At 44.3% G+C, this 21,758-nt stretch overlaps 1 protein-coding gene and 1 long non-coding RNA gene across 3 annotated transcripts; one reads left to right on the top strand and one right to left on the bottom strand.

The window, feature by feature from the left end:
- The first annotated feature begins 2,555 nt into the window (after window positions 1–2,555).
- On the top strand, window positions 2,556–12,302 carry LOC120401956. Of its 2 annotated transcripts, none has more exons than XR_005596866.1 (4): window positions 2,556–2,712; window positions 5,495–5,578; window positions 8,690–8,895; window positions 10,333–12,302. It is a non-coding gene; the product is annotated as an uncharacterized LOC120401956 (long non-coding RNA). The 2 variants fall into 2 exon arrangements; XR_005596867.1 differs by having other exon boundaries at window positions 5,495–5,583; window positions 8,760–8,895.
- Window positions 3,758–6,258, bottom strand: ID2 (inhibitor of DNA binding 2). Its single transcript, XM_039532229.1, has 3 exons — window positions 5,707–6,258; window positions 5,127–5,191; window positions 3,758–4,393 (listed from the first exon to the last, which is right to left on the bottom strand). The coding sequence occupies exons 1-2, from the start codon at window positions 6,052–6,054 to the stop codon at window positions 5,135–5,137; spliced, it is 405 nt and encodes a 134-aa protein (XP_039388163.1). The 5' UTR covers window positions 6,055–6,258; the 3' UTR covers window positions 3,758–4,393; window positions 5,127–5,134.
- Window positions 12,303–21,758: the final 9,456 nt, after the last annotated feature.

Genomic DNA, 21,758 nt, shown 5'->3' with positions numbered 1-21,758 from the left:
TCATTTTACAGATATATAATACAATCCCCCAGCCCATACAATTTACAATCTAGGCTGTATAAAATGTAATATGATGCCGCAAGAGATGAAATTATGGCAATGGAAAGGGAGAATGTTATTCTCTCCAGCTGCTCTCCCAGTTTTAAGTTTACTGATGTGCTTGCTAAGGGAGAGAGACTTACACATAAGTGTTATTCTTCTTCTTAATTAATACTTGACATGTTTCCTACATGGCATGGATTATCCCAGGGTGTGTTCTTCCGCAAACTATTTCCTTTGATGAGACAAATTACTTTTCCCCAGTTTCTACACACACAAAATTATGTGGGAAAACCTGTTTTATTTTCCCAAAAACAAATAAAAACAATCGGTGTGGTGTATGAACATGGCTCTACTCCTCACAAGAACAAAATACATTTAAAAAAATTAATTTTCATTTAAACCTTTCTTTCAGACTTCAGGTACCAAATTTTTAAGAACTTCAGGCTTCAAAGTTGGATCAGCACAGGCAACAGAAGTGATGTACTGGATTTTCACCCAATTTATACATTTTCATCTGAACTGTCAGGATGAAATTATACAATTTAAAATAATCCATAAAGGATTGCACTTTTCCCTTATTCACTAAAATTTAAAGCATCAACTGATTTCTTTCTTAAAGATGATTTGTGCACAGTACAGGCATAAGTTAAAAAGAGAAAGGCATTTAAAAAAAGGGGGAATCTGCCTTCTTTACCTAGACCAGAAGGTGGTGCTCACCCTCCATGGCTAGTGCATGTTACATGAGTAAAGAATTATAAAGAGACCAACATGAATGGAATGTGACTCAGGGGTACTAATTTTAATCTGGAGTCAAGACTCTTTGTAGCAATTTTGTCAAAATATTTGCACTGATTCTTTAAATGACTTGTGATAAATATTTCAGTGCATTTGAAACCTTTTCATCTGCTTTGGAAATGGTCAGCAAAAACAAAGGGACTCTTTGTGTTGTCTGTAACCTGATGAAAGGTTTTGAAGAACTCTTTACCACCCCAAATCTTCTGGAGCGAGAATATTCTTAAATCCCTTGTTGGGTTCTCTTGTTTGCCAATGGGGCCTTTACACTTAAATCTCTGGCTGCATTTGCAACTTTTAGGCCTGGTCTATGCCACATAATTTTACAGCTAATAAACACGTTTGCTAACACATTTTAACTAACTTGTTGACCATGATTTGTCCTGATCTACCATGTTCAGCATCAAGTCATGTAACATGACTGTTGGCAGCTGCTGTATTCGGATACAGTATAATCTTATAGCCTACAGCAGGCCCCAGAAAGAAGGTGAAAAGTAATTGATCTAGGATTCCCTATTCATGCAGAAACTTTTAATGTATGCTTGGCTTATGAGGCCAATATTATATAAAAAAGGGTGGTCCAATTCTTCATGTGAAAGTTCCAGGAACCAAGCTTTAACTTTGCAGTTGATCTTTTTGAACTATAAAATATTCAGTATGAACCAATGAGCGTGAATCTCTAGTAAAACGTAGAACTAGGTGACTAATAAGCCCCAAGCACTGGTCAGAGGAAATGTGTGGTGGAAATGCCAAATTAAATCACAGGTAGTTAATCCTTGAAGAAGGAAACAATTTAATTTGCATTTTTAAAAGCAGGTGTGGTTTTCTATTCTTCTTCTCCCTTTCCCCTGCCACCCTACAAGAAACCCCCCCCCCCCATCCTTGGCAATGGAAAAGCTCCTGTTTTGACAGTACATGAGTGAGAAACATTAGTTTGGGTCTACTAATGTATTTGTCACCCCATAATTGAAAAGTGTCCAAGAAACACAGTGTCTTGCTTTCTAAGGGGTTATGCTCTAATCCTTAATGCTCCTGCCAGGTTTTTTCTTAACTTCGTAAACCTCCCCACCCCCCCAAAAAAGAGGAAAAGTGGCCATACAGCAACACTCACTGCTGCCTGTTTACAGCCTCAGCCTGACTCAAGCTTTAGGTGGAAAATCAGCTTTGAGAAGGAGGGGGGAACCTGCCAGTGTTTGAGCGCGTTAGCTTGTTACTGTGGGAAAAAGAGACTGAAGACCTCAAAACAGATTAAAATCCTGGGGCCTGATTTGGGTTAGAGAAAATTCATCTGCAAGAATGATTTTAGTGGCATTAAGATTCATTGACTTGTGTAAATGAAGTTAAGGGTTTTTTTGTTTTTTTTATTTAAATACTTTCCCATGGGGTTAACCATTCACTGTGCAAAGTTAGACCAAACTGCATGCAGCCCTACTGTTGCTGAGCCAGTAGCAGGGTTTGTCCACAGGAGGCATTGAACGTTTGCTACAGTTCTGGAGACTTTTAATCACTGGTTTGACAGGGAGGTGGGTGTAGTTTGAGAAGCAGTAGATTAGCTCTCCTCCCCCATCTCACCCTATTCTGAATCCAGACTTTCAATGCAATGCTTGTGTTCTTATTGCATTGATCCCTCACAAAGGGTCGCAATTCTGATTGGTCAGAGCAGCTTCTGTATTAAGAGATCAGAGCTGGCTTTCTCCCCAGCTTCCGAGGATGGATTTGGTGTCAAGGGCAAGGAAAGGCAGCTGATGCAGACTGTGTGGTGCCACCACCCACACACCTGTTCACTCTGCAGAAAGTGTTACTGGCCTCAGGTGCGGTGCCTTTCCCTGGAAGAGTCCTCAGAGTGCACAAATCTCATCCCCACTCACCAGGCCTAAGGTAATTCCTCTGCAGAACAGTCCTTACCCAGACCATTATCAGAGCTCCCCTCATTCCACTGCAAATAACTCCATTTAGTTATAGGACTTTGAAGTCTACTTATTTAGAATTCCCAGTTTAGGAAACTTTATAGCTTAGTTTAAACTAGAATGCAATACCAGGAGATTCAAGTAAATGCATCCCCACCCTCCTTCTTATGTTATGGCAACAAAATAAATCAAATGAAGACAGGTAATTTACAGTGGACAAGTACAGTACAACAAATGCCCTTGAGTAGTACTAGAGTGTATACATAAGAAATACCAAATCACACTCTGCTTTTAAAAATGTTGAGTCTCGTTACAGGCTTAAATTTCTTTCTGATGGAGAAAGAGTTAATGCTAGGACCAGCCAAAATTTAATCAGTAACACAGCAGTGATTTAGTTCAATTCTCAATAGTCATATGGAGAAGCTGCTGCAACTGATTAGAAAACCCATTTCATTGAGCTATTGCATGGAAGCATGTAAATTCCAGTGTGGAAAGGCAACAGTCACTTCATTATTCCAAATCACATGTTAACGCATCACCAACTTTTGCATTCAAAGCCTTTTGCAGAAATTAAGTGGTTGGGAGACTAATAGCCAGCCGCAACCCTTAATTCTGTGTAATTATTCTAAAAGCAAGTTACCAGATCTTGGGCAGCACTACTGGAGAACTGAAAGTGAGTCATCAACAAGGGGGTTGGGGGGGGGGGGAAATCAAACACCAAGGGAATTTCTTAGGACTAACCACTTTTGTGTATATTTCCAAACTGTTCCTCAATGGTGTCCGCTCTGTAATAATCCACAACTCTGGCAATTCCTTATACACTGTTTATAAGGTGATTGGCTAGAAGTATGGAACATACATTTAAATAAGATTTAGTCAAATTACAAGAATTAAAAATAGTAACATAGTAATTTTATTATTTATGTTCTACATACATTTGAACTCTTACTTTGTAAAATTATAACACCTCTGTCCCCAACAAACTGTTGGTCCCCAAGAATAAAGCAGGAAATCAATTCAATAAACACACTTGATTTATTTTGTATAAAAAAGGTTAAGTTTACAACTAAACTTTTATAAAAAGTTTAGCATGATTAAGTACATCATTACACTTTTTGCAGAAATGTACATTTCTGCCACTATACAAGAAAACTCTGATTAAAGAGTTCACAAGGTTTCACTCTCATATATATATATATATATATTTATATATAAATATATACACAGCATTCAATCCTAGGCTTGCGTCAAAAGGTCATTTCTGACCATGGACTTCCCTAAGAAACTGAACACTGGATCCTTCTGGTACTCACGCTCCACCTTTGGAAAAAAAGGCAAAGTCTGCTTGAAAATGGGCAATTCCTTGTGAGTTTATGTTTCACTCCCCATGCTGGGAATAGTATATAAAGGACACCTTCCGACTAGGGAAAGGGCATTTAAAAGTCTCTTCATAAATAGCTAAGATCAGTCCAAGTTGAGGGGGTGGAGAGAGATCTCAGTTTCTTTCTTCTGTCTTAGTTTTAAAAGGTCCATTTAATTAGATGTAGATTCCCCCTCCAGCAACAGCTGAAAAATAAGTTCAGCACCTCGAAAAAAAAATAAAAGAAAATCCTGTAGACATTTTCTTGTGGGGAAAAGAAGTCAGCAAACACCTGCAAAAGATTGAAAAGAGGAGTATTTAGGAGAATGCTAACAGGGCAGAGATCCGGACAGACTGGCGCCAGAGAGGAAGCCACAGTTTGAACATTTAACCAAACACTCAAAGATTGGGCAAACCCTGGCGTCCAGATGAAAAACACACATACACACCCCTCAAAAGCACAAATTAAACATTAAAATAACATACGTTCAGCAGGACGGGGGAGAAAGAGGATTCTCAGTCCAATCTCTATTTGGATCTCTGTAACTGCACTGCTCAGAGGCGCCAGTCTGCCTCTTACAGCAATTATTTGATTAAAAGCAGACACTTATTTAACTGATAGTGCAGACAACCCCACATCACAAAATTTAATAGATTATGCTAAAATCCTCAACTAAATCAGTCATTTCATCTGAAGGTTAGGGTTTTAGGAACAGATAATGACAGAATTTACATTATGTGGTAACATATTAAGTACAAAGGGACAGTATCAGAGCAAACAGTCTATACTATTTATTTGCAAAGGTGAAACTACACTTTCAGATGGGCTACCCCCAAATGAATTATTAGTGCAATTGTTATGGCTTGATTACTGGTTATAAAGGCATCCTCTGATAAACCTGTTACTTTTATTATAAATTAAAATGTGTCTTAAATCCAAGCCCATACACACATTTTCCTCCCCAAAATAAATTGTATTTTGCATTATATTTATTTGTTGAAAACCAAGAGCCACAAACACTCACCATTGAATTTAGCCACAAAGTGCTTTGCTGTCATTTGACATTAATTCTGAAGGGAATTCAGATGCCTGCAAAGAAGAAAAATAAAACAAAACAGCACAATGTTAAATATCTTAACAGCACAACAAAAAATACAAAATACTCTGAAGCATGAAGCTCATTCCATATGACATGTCACGATTTAGATTCACAATGGCAACCAGCAACTAGGGCTGCCTAGCAGTTGGGGCATTTTCATCTATTTCAATCTAAAATGATTAGTTTAGTTACAAAAAACCATGCAACTGTTTCTCATGCCAGTCACTCCCTATCATAAAAGATACATCACTAATACTGACTTCCTAACAGCAATGTCCATTATCATTATTAAGGTCCAATCTCAGACATTGCATATAGGCCATGAAGACAGCCAACAAGGAGGGAGAAAGCCAGCCAGGGCTAATGAGACAAAGTAGGTGAGGTAATATCTTTTATTCAACCAACTTCTGTTACTGAGAGATACAAGCTTTCAAGCTTACACAGCTCTTCTTCAGGCCAACACAGCTACAACAACACTGCGTACAGCCAGGGCTAAGACATTTACCTGTAATGACAAGATGCTGATGTCTGTGTTTAAGGTAGTCAGAGGAGTTCTGGAGGAAGGATTTGGTCCTGGTCTCTGGTGATGGAGGCTGACAATACTGGGGTGTGAGTCTAAAGCAATTTGCAGGTCCAGGATGTAGTCAATAACGTGCTGCAGGATTTCCATCTTGCTCACTTTCTTGTTCTGAGGGATGCTGGGCACTAGCTCTTTCAGTTTGGAGTAGCAGTCGTTCATGTTGTAAAGCAAACTCATAGGATCATCCATGGGGGTTTTGCTCCGGGATATTCCCAGGGTGTGTTCAGAGAGGCTGTTTTTCCTGACGGATCTCACAGGACTGAAAGCTTTCATGCTGGGAGACAGCCCGACTTCCAGGGTACCGAAAACACACACTAGGATCTCTCTGCCTGCTCGACTGTCTCCCTTCCTTTTCTTTCTCTAAGCAGCTGCCTGAGCTCAGAATGAAGCAGCAAGCTACCTCTACTTGCTTTTATAGTGCAGGCTCAGGAGCTGCCAAATCCAGCTAGTGCTTGCTGCCATTGGAGGCACCCAATGTGTCCATCAGGCGGGGAAACATTCTCACTGGTACAAAAAAAACTAAAAGAAGGTTCAGGCCTTCCGCATTCTGAGCCAATTGTAGGGAAGGGGGTGTGGCTATTCTAGGCACAGCTGAGGATAGTAAATACTGTACAGTAACTGCTGAGCCCTCCTGACTCATTTTACAAAGGCACTGAGAAAGGAATGAAATTGGCATTTTGCATTGTGGTTGCAAAGAGCCAGGTCTGATCACAGAGCTCTCAGCCCTCTCCAGTACAACAGACGATCCCCTAATATTTTCTTCTTCATTTTATAGAGCTAGCTTGGATAAAGTTGGAATGAAAAATGTTGCAAATTTAGGATCTGAAAATGAACTAGGCTTTGGGAGCATAAGCACATTATGAGCATTTGTATGTGTGGTGGGGTAGGAATGGACACACTATAAAGCATGCTAAGTGCAGAATACACCATGACCAGATAAAGTCTGCAGTTGTTACATGGTGTCAGTGAAGCCTGATACTTCCTGAAAGCCAATTTGAATTATAGTAACAAACAGGTCTTTCTTTTTTTAATATGGTTGCGTACATCAGCGGTCAGCTTCACTAATAAGCATTGTAAGCTGAAGCATTGCAGGAGTATAAGCATAAAAAAGTTAAGTAAATAAATGAACAAGAACAACTGGAACTTTTTCCTATAATGACAGAAAACTCAGCTACAGAGCTAATAGCTCAGGGCTTTAAAGGACTGAGAAGTCACTGCACTGTTAGCTTGCTGTCTCATAAATAGGATAGGGCTATTTTAAATGTTGCTATTAATTGGTGATCATTAGGCAAATATTGAAAGTTCATTTACACATATTACCTCTGAAAGGCTGCTGACCTGTAACCCACCAGTGCATGTGACGTTACTGTAATTAATTCTGCATAGACTGATTCTGGTGACAAATGAGAATACTTACTGTACTGTACTTTTGCATCTTTGCTTTTGCTGAAGCCAATGAAACACATCTTCCAGAAACATTACAAACATACAGTGATTATTTTGATGAGAGAAACAGTCTTTGAAATTTTCCTTTTGCCCAATTGCATTTTCCACATTTTGTCTTGCACTCAACTGCTGATTATCAGAACTAATTCCCACAGTGTCACAGACTACTCAAGGAAGACTAAAGCTATGAAATTGTAAACTTCTAGATATGGAAATTATATACGATATAAAATTATTGTATTGTAAATTGTTAAATTTTCCAACACACTAAGTTCTGTATTGCACAAAAACCACTTACACTACATTAATATATAGATGTAAAGTCAGTGTGGGTATTCGATAATTGTATTTAAGAAGACACACAAGTATTTGATTTATCCATGTTGTTGGGTCCTTGTTGCATAGCTACATCATACTTCATTTTGGGGGGGGGGGAAGGGATCATTATTGGGAACTGGAGGCAGAGCTCTATAGGGATCAATCAATATTTTCCTCCAATTAATGTTGCATTCCTTAGCTGGTGTTTGGGGAGGTCTCTGACAGGACATTTTGCTGACTGCAATACAAGCTTATTTGCCCCAGGGCTTTTATCTAGGGGTGTAGGCGGTGCTGAGCCTGACAGGAACACAATTCAATCATTTTGAAATGTGAAGGGTGAAAGTGAATCTCTCCATTCAATCTTACAGGAAGACAAGTACATTGTTTACGTACAATTAAAAGGCACAGTCAATAAAAACCTGTGTGGCAAATAATCAACAGCTTAATTAAAATAAACAAATACTGACTGCAACTCCAATCCTTCTAAAACACTAAATTAACAAAATCTCATTTATATTAAATCTGGTGATTTACTATCACAGATTTTACCCTACTGACTTGCTTGTATTTCTGTTCCACATGTGCCCCAGTGGAACGGGTTTTGTTTTGACACTATTATTGGTACAATAATAGCCAATATCAACAAATATCTTCATGTTTCTCTCATTATTTGCCATCCCTGGATAATGAAACAATGTTACAGAAACGTCCTCCTAGGCTTTTACAAAGGACTGGTTCATTCATAGCTGGTTTCGTATTTTCATACTGAATACTTGACACTTCACATTTTTAAAAATTTTGTTTTATAAAGCGGAGTTATATGAAGAGGGATTAACTAGATTAATTGATTCTGTGACCAAATCATCGCTATGCCATGTGTACTTTCTGCATGTAAAGTGGTGTTCAGAGCACACAAACGCCACTTCTGCCTGGGGACTCTTGATTTGTGTTTACACTCCGTCATTTTTTGGACAGATTTTAAGCCCTGTTTTGAAACTCTTTCACTCTTGAAAGATTTTACAATAGACAGACAGATCACTAAAACATTGAAACTCTCCCCACCCCTCCTGGCTAATCGTTGTAGTCCAAATTGTCCCAGCAGTTTTACACATAGCCCTGGATCTTATTTTCATATTGTGCAAAGGTGAACGGATTTTGTGCAGGGATTCTCAGAAAACTGGACCCCTTGAAACTGCTGTAGCATTTCCCCTAAGGATCTCAACGAACGTTGCAAACAGGACTGGATGACATTCCACGTGAGACTCCCTCAGCAATAGATGTCAGAGCCAAGCCTGTATCTGTGTCTCTATTCCCAACCTCAAAATGCTGCTGTTAACATCTGGAAGAAAAGTAAGCGAGCTCCTGTCACCCAAAGCGGTGCTCTACTGCTCCCCCCCCCACAACCCTGCAGTGGGGGGAAGGGTCTTTCCTAGTGCATGAGCCCCCCCCCCCGTCACTCCCACCGGGGGCGCCCCTCTCTCTAGTGCCCCGAGAGAGGGACCGCCCTGTAGCGAGCGGGGCTCCGGACCCCCAGCCTCTGGGGCGCGGAGAGGGGTGGAGCTCCCCGCTCTAGCGCCCGCACGGGAATTCCCCGCCTCGAGAGCCCCAGCTCGCCAGGCTCTCCCCGGCGGGCTCCCCAGGGAGCGGGGACCAGGCGGCGCAGCTCCAGCGCCGGGGGCCGGGCCGGACTGTGCGGCGCCAGCCCCGTGACATCACCCCTCGCAGCCTCCCCCCTCCTCCCCGGCCGGGCCCGGCGGCGGCGCCGCTCAGGCGGCTGCCATGGAGACCGGGGCTGAGCCCTGGGCTGGGGGAGGCTGCGGGGCCCGGCCTGGCGTTCCCGCCCGGGCGCACCTGCAGCGGGGGCACCCGGACACCCCCAGCTGAGCCCGCCTCCCGCCTCCTGGCCGCTGCGTGGGGCCCTGCAGCCCCAGGGAGCTGATGCTGAACGGGGGCCCTAGGCGGGGCGCCAGCCCCCGGCCCCACGCGGCTGCTCCCCCCGGCCCCGCAGGACATTCCCGCGGGGGGGCTCGTTCTGTGCCGAGCGCCCCCCCCCGCCGCGGCTCCAGCTGGCCGAGGCAGGGTCCTGCTGGATACCAGAGGCCGCCGCCGGATTGCATCCGGCAGCCTCACCCGCCGTGCCGCTGCCCTCCAAAGCGCCCACGGTCGTTAGCATTAGCTGGGCTGGTCCTTATCAGCGGAGACCTGAAACCCCTGCCCCGCTGGTCCTGCGTGTGAAACTGTCATGAGCTCAGAATGAGAAAGGCAAGAAACCGCTGCTCCTTCTCTGTGCGGAGATGTTTGCAAAGTTCCCGACCCTGTTCTCTCACCATGCACATTGTTGTGGTTTTCTAGGAAACAGCCTCTGGGTTACATAAGAATTCAGGTTGTTGCCTCCTGGGTTTGACGCTCACAAGAAGTCTTGGGAAAATGGAGTGCGGTGTCGGAAGCAGAGCCCGTTTATCGGCTCTTGGCTACCAGTCACTTATTTGCCTTATGATTAAGGAGCTTGAAAGTTTTCACACCCAAGACCCTGTGTTTGTAATAAAATGTATCTAAAAACCAACTAGAAATAGTATAAATGCCTTTAACTGCTGCATATTTGTGCCATCAGACTCTACTAAAATCTGTTGTTAATCCTGTCCCTTCTCCACCTTGTTGCCACAATCCAAAATACCAAAAAGAGTATGTTGGCTAAATATGTTTTGACATAGAGGTTTTCAGTGTACCTACCTCCCAAACCCAATTGCTTTCAACTGCCTGATCCTTTTTGTTTGTCTCGCCTTTTAGATCCATTCAAAGAATGCAGTTTTGGACTTTTGGGGGGAGTCGGACAGCCTGCATGCAAAATATTTAGTTACAAATTCTGTGAAGCGCACTGATCTTTAACAGCATTTTCTGCTTTTACAAAGATTTTCCTGTTACTTTGTTCCGGTCGCAAAATTTAAAAAAAAAACCAAAAACTTAAACTTGGGAGAGATAAGGTCTGGAAAACAATCTGGAATTGCCAGTCTGTTGGTGGGAGCTCTGCAGGGCTGGCGTCAGGAAGTCTGCGCCGCCTTCTATTACTGTTGATCCAGCTTTGTGCAGCTGCACTTAGTACAATTAGCTTGTAGAAACAATCCTGCTGTAGGCAGCCTCTTCCCTTCAAAGTGCTTTTCTATACTGATCCCCTCACATCATGATGCTGGAAATCAAGTCACAAGCTGACCACTGTTTGGCCAACATCATCTGTGGGAATTCATTAACCTCCATCTCAGCGATGCAACAAGAGATTGTTTGTCCAGAACCAAATTTACAGCTTAATATTATGATGTAGCCCATACAGGAAAAAACCTGTGTCCCATTTTTTGTTGTTGGCTATAACAAGAAACACATTGTGCTTACAGAGTGGGGAATGTAGCTGAAACCAAGCATAAGCCGGCTCCTGCTAAAACTTTGCCATCGAAGTGATTGTTTTTTGGTTAATCAGCCTGCAGTTTCCATAGAAGCAACTTATCCCCTCAATCATTTTGCTGGGTGCACTTTGCAAGCTCATTTCCCGTCTGAGTTTGCTCTGCTACTCTCAGATGCTGCTGCTGACACATTTCCTCCCCTTGCACTTTGCACCCACCTTATCCCTGCCCGAGATGCTCAGGGCTGATTGTGTCTAGAGGGGGGCGTTCAACGCAAACTGCAACTGCTGTGGGGGTTGGGATTGGCCCCCACCCCCCACACATACTTTCCGCTGCTTGATCAGATCTAGGCCATGCAATCACTGAACAGCAAACAGCCCCCCGCCCCCGTCTCCTTCCTATCCATCGCCTCAGTCCCAGATTGCAGGGACACCAACTGCTGCTCCTGCAAGCTCTTTGCCACGCGCCTGTCGTGTGCTGCTATGTGTAAACCTCACTGGTGGCTCACGCGACTCCACTTCCAGCAGCGGCCCCAGGAGGGGAGAGAGCAGGGGCGGAGAGTAACAGCAGGGAGGTGGGTGTGGGGAGCTGGCTACAGAGCATGGTGGAATAGCTGCAGTTGTGGGTTGAATCAGCAGGAGGAGGAGGCTGCTGCATGGGGAGGGCCAGCAACAGACTGCAAAGATCCCCTTCATCCATTTCTCCAGCCACTGTCTTGACAAGGGATCCATCAATCACCCCAGTGCCCTGAGGACGTTTGCGCCTAAACTCTGGCCTGGCCCCAAACACCCTGCACATCCCGGGGACATTCGGGACTAAAATCCCCAGCCCTAATGTCCTCACGCACTCCCAGGGATGTTCGTGATCAAACACCCCATTTCCAACGCTCCTATCTGCCCCCTGGGGACATTCATGATTAACTCTCCTTTTCCCAATGTCCCCACATCCCCTGGGGAATGTTCATGATTGAACAGCCCCACGTGCAGTGGGGATGTTGGTGCCTGAATCCCAGTTCCCAATGCCCCTGTACATCCCCAGGAATGTTTGTGCTCAAATCCTAGTTCCCAACACCCCTGTATACCCTCAGGAATTTTCATGCTTAAACCCTGGGTCCCAGCACCCTAAGGGACATTTGTGCCTGATCCGTGGTTCCCACCATCCCTGTGAACCCCCGAGGATGTTCAGGCTTGAACCCTGGTTGCCATTGCCTCCAGAGATGTTTGTGCCTGAACGCCACTTCCAACCCTCTTCCCTGTGCAACCTGGAACCTCAGTTGCAACCTGTCCCCATCCTCACTCACTCCAGGGACATTTGAATCCAAACCCCAGACCTATGTGCCTGGGGACGGGCTTCTTTAACATAGAACTGTGCCATCTGCAAAGGGCTATTGTTATCTTGATGGTACTTGAAAGGTGATGCTGCAAAATCCTTTTACGTGCTAGTTCTGCTTGAAATAGTAAATGTTAATTGTTCAAGGTGTCCTGTATAGGCTCTTGCTTATCTAGTGACTTGAAAGTAAACACATCTCTTTCTTTTTGAATCCTGTTCTCTCTGTGTGTTCAGTCCTGCTGAGGTAATTTGACATTTTAATTAGATTAAGTCACGTCTTTGCCAAGTAAAAGTTTAGTTGCATGTGATTATACTGACCCAATTAAATGACCCCATAACTATTATGGTTGTGCTGAAATCTGGAACCAGTCAGATCCCCCATTGTCGCAGGAATAATATTATCTTATGGATCAGAACATATTTACAGCTGAATATCACATATGTCATAATTAGCTATTCATTTGGATCCTAATTTTGCACCCATAGCAGCTCTCAAGAAAATAAATCAAGGGAGTGTAGCATAAAATTACTTACAATGCATGGTATGAAACAGAGATATGCCAAGGAGAAAAGAAAGCTACAGGCTCTTTCTGAGGGTGTATGTATACAGCAGCTGGGAGATGTAATTTCCACATGCTAGCTCTGTTCAAGCTAGCCCTAAAAATAGCACTGTGGCCACAGTGACTCAGGAGGAGTGGCTCGTGCGAGCTGCTTGAGTGCAATCCCACCTGACTGTTTGTGTAGGTATTTTCCGGGTTAGATCCCTAGTGAAGAAGGGCCACAAAATTCCAATTTTAATTTCTCTTGAAATTGGCTTATTGCAAGAAGCCCTTGAAAATCTGCTCCGGGTGCTTCTTTGCAAAAATGCCAACCTTCATTCATTTTAGGGGTAAGGTGCATTTGCATAAAGCGCCATGAAGATTTCAGCTACATAGCGGAGGAGCAAGAGCTATGCCATCATAGAATCGTAGGATTGGAAGGGACCGTGAGAGGTCATCTGGTCCAGTCCCCTGCACTCATGGCAGGACTAAGTATTATCTAGATCATGCCTGATAGGTGTAACTTGCTCTTAACAATGTCCAATGATGAAAATTCCCACTCTCCCTAGGCAATTTATTCCATTGCTTAACCACCCTGACAGTTAGGAAGTGTTTCCTAATGTCCAGCCTAAACCTCCCTTGCTGCAGTTTAACCCCATTGCTTCTTGTCCTTTCTTCAGAGGTTAAGGAGAACAGTGGAGCTGTGACATAATGGTCTCAGAGTGGATCTGTGCCATAATTGTTGGGGAACTCATTTTGCTGGAATTGTAGCTCTCCGTTTTGACTGGAATCTATCAGCTCAGTAATGGAGAGCAATCTAATATAAACCAAGTGTGACACTGAAATGATTATTAGAGCATCACCCACAGCGTTCTGGGTGTTTTCCAAATGTGTACTAAAACAGAGTGTAACATTTTCAAAATTGCCCAAGTGATTTAGGAGTCTAAGTTCCATTTTCAAAAATGAAGATAGATTTTCAAGGGTAGTTAGGAGCCTAAAGAATTCTAATGCTCATTGAAATCAATGCACATTAGCTGATTAGGCACTTTTAAAAATCCCTCTAGGCATCTTTCTGTAGGTGCCTAAATACCTGTAAAACCTGTCTCCACTTTTGAAAATGGGACTTACGTCTCTACAAATTGTGACCCTGGTCCCAGCCTCTAAGAGATGACAAGGTAATTCTCATGTTTCAGCAAGCTACGGTATTGAACGTTGGTAACATGTTCATTCTAAGGTGCTGTGTGCTGTACAGGAGAAATTCCAGATACGTACCCTGACCTTTCCATTAGAGACCAACAAAAGGTCATTGGTCCTTCTTACCAGAGTTCAACTATTCAAGTTCCTTTTAGAGCTAGTTTTAAGTTTGTTTATTATGAGCCATGGATTATAGAAAAATCAAACTGACCACATTTTATATGTATTTTTATAATTTACTATTTCTGTCACTGATCACCAGACAGTCATCAGTCTAGTAATTTTCAAAAATTGTCACACTCTTTGTAGGTAGGCAGTAGACTTCCAACTGGGAGAAATTAAAGTAATCTGAGGTCACCTGTTTCATTGTTCAGGTTTCAGCTAACTATATTGTTGGTGAGTGAGTCTGCTAAAGAGACTGATGTCAATAGCTCCAAAGTGTGGAATGCTGTGCACATACCTTGTAGAACCCCATCTACCCCTATTAATGAAACTGTGAAAGTAAACACATATGCTCAATGTGTGAAATTTGGTGACACCTGTGTAGCATGTCATGCCATTACAGCTAGTGGAATTGAACTCAAAATTGAATTATTTCAGGCTTGAACTGTTTCAAGCAGAGATGGCGGTGAGAGAACTTTAAAGGGATCCAAGAGCTTCTTTAGAATATTCTGGGCCAAAAGTCATAAGAGCTGATTTATAGCAGCTGAGGCTGTGACTCATGATGATCAGAAGCTAAACCCTTTTGCAACTGTTTATTGTCTGCCTCCTCCCTTTTATAGTCCTCTGCTTTCTTTTCACCGTCTTCCTTTTCCCTCTGTAACCTGTATCATGCCCAGATCATGGGCCCATTCTACCTATCACAGTGTTGGTAATTCTCAAGATTTTATTGCAGGTCTTGTGATGTTTAGTGTTTTTTTCGTAAAGCCCCAGCTCCTGGAGTCACGAGAATCTAAGTTTTAATTAATTAAAAATAGGTAAGTTTCTAGCCCTTGCGGTTGTGGAGAAAAGCTGGAAAATGTGACCCAAGGGTAACCTAAAGGCACAAATATCATAAGGCAAAGAAAAAGAGCCCAACATTTATTTTATTTTAGACTCTTGTGATTTTCAAACCAACCTCATGAGTTTTTGGACCCCAACTCAGGTTGAGTGGTTGGTGTTGGCAAAACTACTTTCCATGTCCGTCCCGTTTGTATTTCTGTGGTTGTTTTTCCACCTCTTCAGTGCTGATAGCAGAATTGTTCTTGGTGCAGAGTAACTGTGAGAAAATTAAAATTCCACTTGTTTCCACCAAAAGGTGAAAATGAAATGAGGGACTAAACAGAAGAGACTGCACCTGTTAAACATGATCTAATGTTTATGGCTTTCATACCTAAACCATATCAGGCAAGGTGTGTGAAGAAAACAAACTGTTTTTCTGGTAATAAATTCCCATGATTTGCTGGGTAAATTAAGGCAGGATCCAAGGATCGATAAATCTAGGCCCCAGAATGGAAAAGCGAGGATCCACAAAGTTTGGATCTCTGGTGGGGGCCACTGCCAGAGAGAGAAGGGAGAAGCATTGCAAGGAAATGACAACTACATGGGTTTTTCTTGGACTTTATAGCTTCTTCCATTTGCTGACTCTGGCCTTGGCCACTCTTAGCAGTTGGGTTGTAGGTATGTTGTTAGGCTCTGTAATCTGTCCACACAAGAGAGAAGAGCAGGATGGACTCCCACTGCCTGCCAGCCCAGTGGAGTTGCTCAGTCTCTTGTATCAGCTAGTCATGAAAGAAGAGGATTCGGCCTGAAGTCAGAGTTCATGCCCCGCTCGAGTCACACTTAAGAGTCATCCCTTTGTTCTGAACTGAGGGAGGAGGATCTGAGTCAAGCTGCAGCCAGCCCAGCCTGCATATGACTGAAACGGGCATGTTAATCTGAACATGTGCAGGAATTCGTGTCTGTGCCTGCTGCTCTCAGCTTGAGCTATCCATCTGGGGACATGACAGAGAGGAGCACCACCAATCCACAGCAGCAAACAGAGTAACATGCTAAATGGAGGCACAGGAGGGGGAGGAATGGCCCCAGGGCTTGGAAAGCGGATGAAAAAGAGCAAGAATCAGGGCTCTAAGGAGGGACAGAGGAAGAAGGCCCTTCAGGGTTTGTGGGCAGAACTGGGGAAAGAGCCTTCAGGCCTTAGAGTGAGGAAAGAAGGGCTGATTGTCAGTGTTTATACTTGGGCCTTTTGGAGGGGACGCTGATGCTGTTCCCCTCCCCCCATATTTTTAGGCTTTTGCCATGTCATGTATATGTTTTTAGTTTTTTGACAGCACTGCTGGGGCTATTTGTGTTTGGTATGTTTTGCTGTTTGCAGTGGTGAAGCTGTGTTTTAGAGAGAGTTTTTTTCCAGGAAGAGAGGTGCCTTTTGCCTTCTCCATGAAAATCTTCCCAAACCTAGCTGAGTTTTAAGCATCTGGAAATGGCTGTTTGCACATGCTCAATAGAGACTTGTTAGAAGTCAGCAACTAAAGTCTCTGAAGAGTCTCTCTGCACTGAGCCTGCTTTAGCCCCAGGCTACAGGGAATGAGGGGGACTTTCTCTGCAATTGCTCATCCCAGCTGCTGGATGTTCAGTGGTAGTGGGCAATGGAATTGAGAGAGGGGACTCTCTCTGTTGTGCTCTTGGTGCTCCCTGGTTGGCCTTGAGGCAGTGTGAGGAAGAGAATGCAGCTCGAGGTGACAGCAGAGAGGTAAGGAGCAGGGATTGGGGGGGACTGCAAGAAAAGAAAGGAAAGGAAAAGAAAGGATGATATTGTGGCTTAGGCAATTGAATGACACTGTGGAAAATTGAATTTTAACCCTGCCTCTGCCACAGAGTCCCTAGGTGATGCTGGGTAAGTCACTTCAAACCAAACTATTTACAGATGACCACTAATTGTGCATTATGAGCCGTGCTTGAACATCTTAAGTGCTATAAAATGCTAAGGTCTCTGAACAATCAGGCCTCAGGTGTCTGAAGTTGGGTACCCAAAAGTAGTGGATACTTTTGGCAATTTTTTTCTTAATTTTTCAGTGCCTCTGTACCCTATCTGTAAAATGGGCATAATGTATCACCTTACCTTCCAGTAAGGTGTGTTGGGAAGTTAAATTCACTAGTGTTGTGAAGCAGTCAGATGCTACAATGATGAAAGCCATTGGAAAGCTGACATGGAAAATAATAATTCTGTATTCAACTGCTAAACTTCAACAGTTCAGGCTAAAAAATTTTAGATAAATCACCAACTGAATGTTGAAGATAAAATAGAAGCAGCAAAGAATCCTGTGGCACCTTATAGACTAACAGATGTTTTGCAGCATGAGCTTTCGTGGGTGAATACCCACTTCTTCGGATGCAAGCAGTGGAAATTTCCAGGGGCAGGTGTGTATATATAAGCAAGCAAGAAGCAAGCTAGAGATAATGAGGTTAGATCAATCAGGGAGGATGGGGCCCTGTTCCAGCAGCTGAGGTGTGAAAACCAAGGGAGGAGAAACTGGTTCTGTAATTGGCAAGCCATTCACAGTCTTTGTTTAGTCCTAAACTGATGGTGTTAAATTTGCATATGAACTGGAGCTCAGCAGTTTCTCTCTGGAGTCTGGTCCTAAAGTTTTTTTGCTGGAGGATGGCCACCTTAAAATCTGCTATTGTGTGGTCAGGGAGGTTGAAGTGTTCTCCTACAGGTTTTTGTATATTGCCATTCCTAATGTCTGATTTGTGTCCATTTATCCTTTTCCTTAGAGACTGTCCAGTTTGGCCGATGTACATAGCAGAGGGCATTGCTGGCATATGATGGCATATATTACATTGGTGGGCGTGCAGGTGAATGAACCGGTGATGGTGTGGCTGATCTGGTTAGGTCCTGTGATGGTGTTGCTGGTGTAGATATGTGGGCAGAGTTGGCATCGAGGTTTGTTGCATGGGTTGGTTCCTGAGCTAGAGTTACTATGGTGCGGTGTGCAGTTGCTGGTGAGAATATGCTTCAGGTTGGCAGGTTGTCTGTGGGCGAGGACTGGCCTGCCACCCAAGGCCTGTGAAAGTGAGGATCATTGTCCAGGATGGGTTGTAGATCCTGATGATGCGCTGGAGGGTTTGAGCTGGGGACTGTATGTGATGGCCAGTGGAGTCCTGTTGGTTTCTTTCTTGGGCTTGTCTTGCAGTAGGAGGCTTCTGGGTACACATCTGGCTCTGTTGATCTGTTTCCTTATTTCCTCATGTGGGTACTGTAGTCTTGAGAATGCTTGGTGGAGATTTTCTAAGTGTTGGTCTCTGTCTGCGGGTTAGAGCAGATACGGTTGTACCTCAGTGCTTGGCTGTAGACAATGGATCTTGTGGTGTGCCGGGATGGAAGCTGGAGGCATGAAGGTAGGCATAGCGGTCGGTAGGTTTCGGTATAGGGTGGTGTTAATGTGACCACCACTTATTTGCACCGTGGTGTCTAGGAAGTGGACCTCCCGTGTAGATAGGTCCAGGCTGAGGTTGATGGAGGGGTGGAAGCTGTTGAAATCATGGTGGAATTTTTCCAGAGTCTCCTTCCCATGGGTCCAGATGATGAAGATGTCATCAATGTAGCGTAGGTAGAGAAGGGGCGTGAGTGGACGGGAGCTGAGGAAGCGTTGTTCCAGGTCAGCCATAAAAATATTGGCATATTGTGGGGCCATGCGGGTGCCCATAGCGGTGCCACTGATCTGGAGATATATATTGTCATTAAATTTGAAATAGTTGTGTGTGAGGATAAAGGCACAGAGCTCAGCAACCAGTTGTGCTGTGGCATCATCAGGGATACTGTTCCTGACAGCTTGTATTCCATCAGTGTGTGGGATGTTTGTGTAGAGAGCCTCTACATCCATGGTGGCTAGGATGGTGTTCTCTGGAAGGTCACCAATGCATTGTAGTTTCCTCAGGAAATCAGTGGTGTCACGGAGATAGCTGGGAGTGCTGGTAACATAGGTAACATACACTAACACCAGAACAAATCAACATACCCTTAGAACCCCGACCAGGGTTATTCTATCTACTACCCAAGATCCACAAACCCGGAAATCCTGGACGCCCCATCATCTCTGGCATTGGAACTCTCACTGAAGGACTGTCTGGATATGTGGACTCTCTGCTCAGACCCTATGTTACCAGCACTCCCAGCTATCTCCGTGACACCACTGATTTCCTGAGGAAACTACAATGCATTGGTGACCTTCCAGAGAACACCATCCTAGCCACCATGGATGTAGAGGCTCTCTACACAAACATCCCACACACTGATGGAATACAAGCTGTCAGGAACAGTAACCCTGATGATGCCACAGCACAACTGGTTGCTGAGCTCTGTGCCTTTATCCTCACACACAACTATTTCAAATTTAATGACAATATATATCTCCAGATCAGTGGCACCGCTATGGGCACCCGCATGGCCCCACAATATGCCAATATTTTTATGGCTGACCTGGAACAACGCTTCCTCAGCTCCCGTCCACTCACGCCCTTCTCTACCTACGCTACATTGATGACATCTTCATCATCTGGACCCATGGGAAGGAGACTCTGGAAAAATTCCACCATGATTTCAACAGCTTCCACCCCTCCATCAACCTCAGCCTGGACCTATCTACACGGGAGGTCCACTTCCTAGACACCACGGTGCAAATAAGTGGTGGTCACATTAACACCACCCTATACCGAAAACCTACCGACCGCTATGCCTACCTTCATGCCTCCAGCTTCCATCCCGGGCACACCACAAGATCCATTGTCTACAACCAAGCACTGAGGTACAACCGTATCTGCTCTAACCCCGCAGACAGAGACCAACACTTAGAAAATCTCCACCAAGCATTCTCAAGACTACAGTACCCACATGAGGAAATAAGGAAACAGATCAACAGAGCCAGATGTGTACCCAGAAGCCTCCTACTGCAAGACAAGCCCAAGAAAGAAACCAACAGGACTCCACTGGCCATCACATACAGTCCCCAGCTCAAACCCCTCCAGCGCATCATCAGGATCTACAACCCATCCTGGACAATGATCCTTCACTTTCACAGGCCTTGGGTGGCAGGCCAGTCCTCGCCTACAGACAACCTGCCAACCTGAAGCATATTCTCACCAGCAACTGCACACCGCACCATAGTAACTCTAGCTCAGGAACCAACCCATGCAACAAACCTCGATGCCAACTCTGCCCACATATCTACACCAGCAACACCATCACAGGACCTAACCAGATCAGCCACACCATCACCGGTTCATTCACCTGCACGTCCACCAATGTAATATATGCCATCATATGCCAGCAATGCCCCTCTGCTATGTACATCGGCCAAACTGGACAGTCTCTAAGGAAAAGGATAAATGGACACAAATCAGACATTAGGAATGGCAATATACAAAAACCTGTAGGAGAACACTTCAACCTCCCTGACCACACAATAGCAGATTTTAAGGTGGCCATCCTCCAGCAAAAAAACTTTAGGACCAGACTCCAGAGAGAAACTGCTGAGCTCCAGTTCATATGCAAATTTAACACCATCAGTTTAGGACTAAACAAAGACTGTGAATGGCTTGCCAATTACAGAACCAGTTTCTCCTCCCTTGGTTTTCACACCTCAGCTGCTGGAACAGGGCCCCATCCTCCCTGATTGATCTAACCTCATTATCTCTAGCTTGCTTCTTGCTTGCTTATATATACACACCTGCCCCTGGAAATTTCCACTGCTTGCATCCGAAGAAGTGGGTATTCACCCACGAAAGCTCATGCTGCAAAACATCTGTTAGTCTATAAGGTGCCACAGGATTCTTTGCTGCTTCTACAGAACCAGACTAACACGGCTACCCCTCTGAAGATAAAATAAAATATTTAATAGCTGTCTATTCTGTGTACTGAATAAAGCAGGGGTCCTGCGGAAAAATAGCATGTGATAATGTAATTAAAGACTGTATCATAATGCATACATGTAAATAAGCCCTAAGTATAATGTGTGTATATGATGGAGTGTTCACCCCACGCCAGCCCTGAAAGGGTTAAGGAAGCTGAGAAATGGCCAATTAGTGTGATAGGCCCCACATGAGGGGATTAGTCTGGAGAAACAACCCCAGATTGGTGAAGCTCTGCTGAGCAGGTGGGGGCTGGGCTAGTATAAAGCCAGGAAGCTGGCAACAGAAATGGCTGTAGTGAGGAAGTCTGCAACAACTCTTTATGAATTAGGCCTGGTCTACACTGGTGAGTGGGGGAGGATCGATCTGTGTTACACAACTTCAGCTACGTGAATAACTTAACATACTTAAATCTACTTACCGCGGTGTTTTCATTGTGGTAAGTCGACAGCTGATGCTCTCCCATCAACTCCGCCTGCGCCTCTCGCCCTGGTAGAGTACCAGAGTCGACAGGAGAGCACTTGGCGGTCGATTTATTGATCTAGACTAGACACAATAAATCGACTCCCGCTGGATCGATCGTTGCCCATCAATTCAGCGGGTAATGTAGACAACCCCTTAGAGTGGGATGGAGGGAACCAGGAAAGGAGTAGGACCAGGACCCTGGGAACCTGGCCCTCAGGGAAGAGTGTACCCAGAAGAAAGAAGGGTGGAGAAGAAAGCCTGTGGGAGGTGGAATAGGATGCAGCCCAGGGAGAGAGCAGCAAAGGTGGGGACTGAGCAGACGTTAGCTGCATATTGTAGGATCCCTGGGCTGGGTAGTGGGCATTAGTAGTGGGCAGGCCTGGGTTCCCTGCCAGCCAGTGGTGGAGTG

This window comes from Mauremys reevesii, linkage group 3 (genome assembly GCF_016161935.1).
Source record: "Mauremys reevesii isolate NIE-2019 linkage group 3, ASM1616193v1, whole genome shotgun sequence".
NCBI classification, from domain to species: Eukaryota; Metazoa; Chordata; order Testudines; family Geoemydidae; genus Mauremys; species Mauremys reevesii.
The sequence above is the reverse complement of the archived record's forward strand: the minus strand, read 5'-3'. Positions and strand labels throughout refer to the sequence as shown.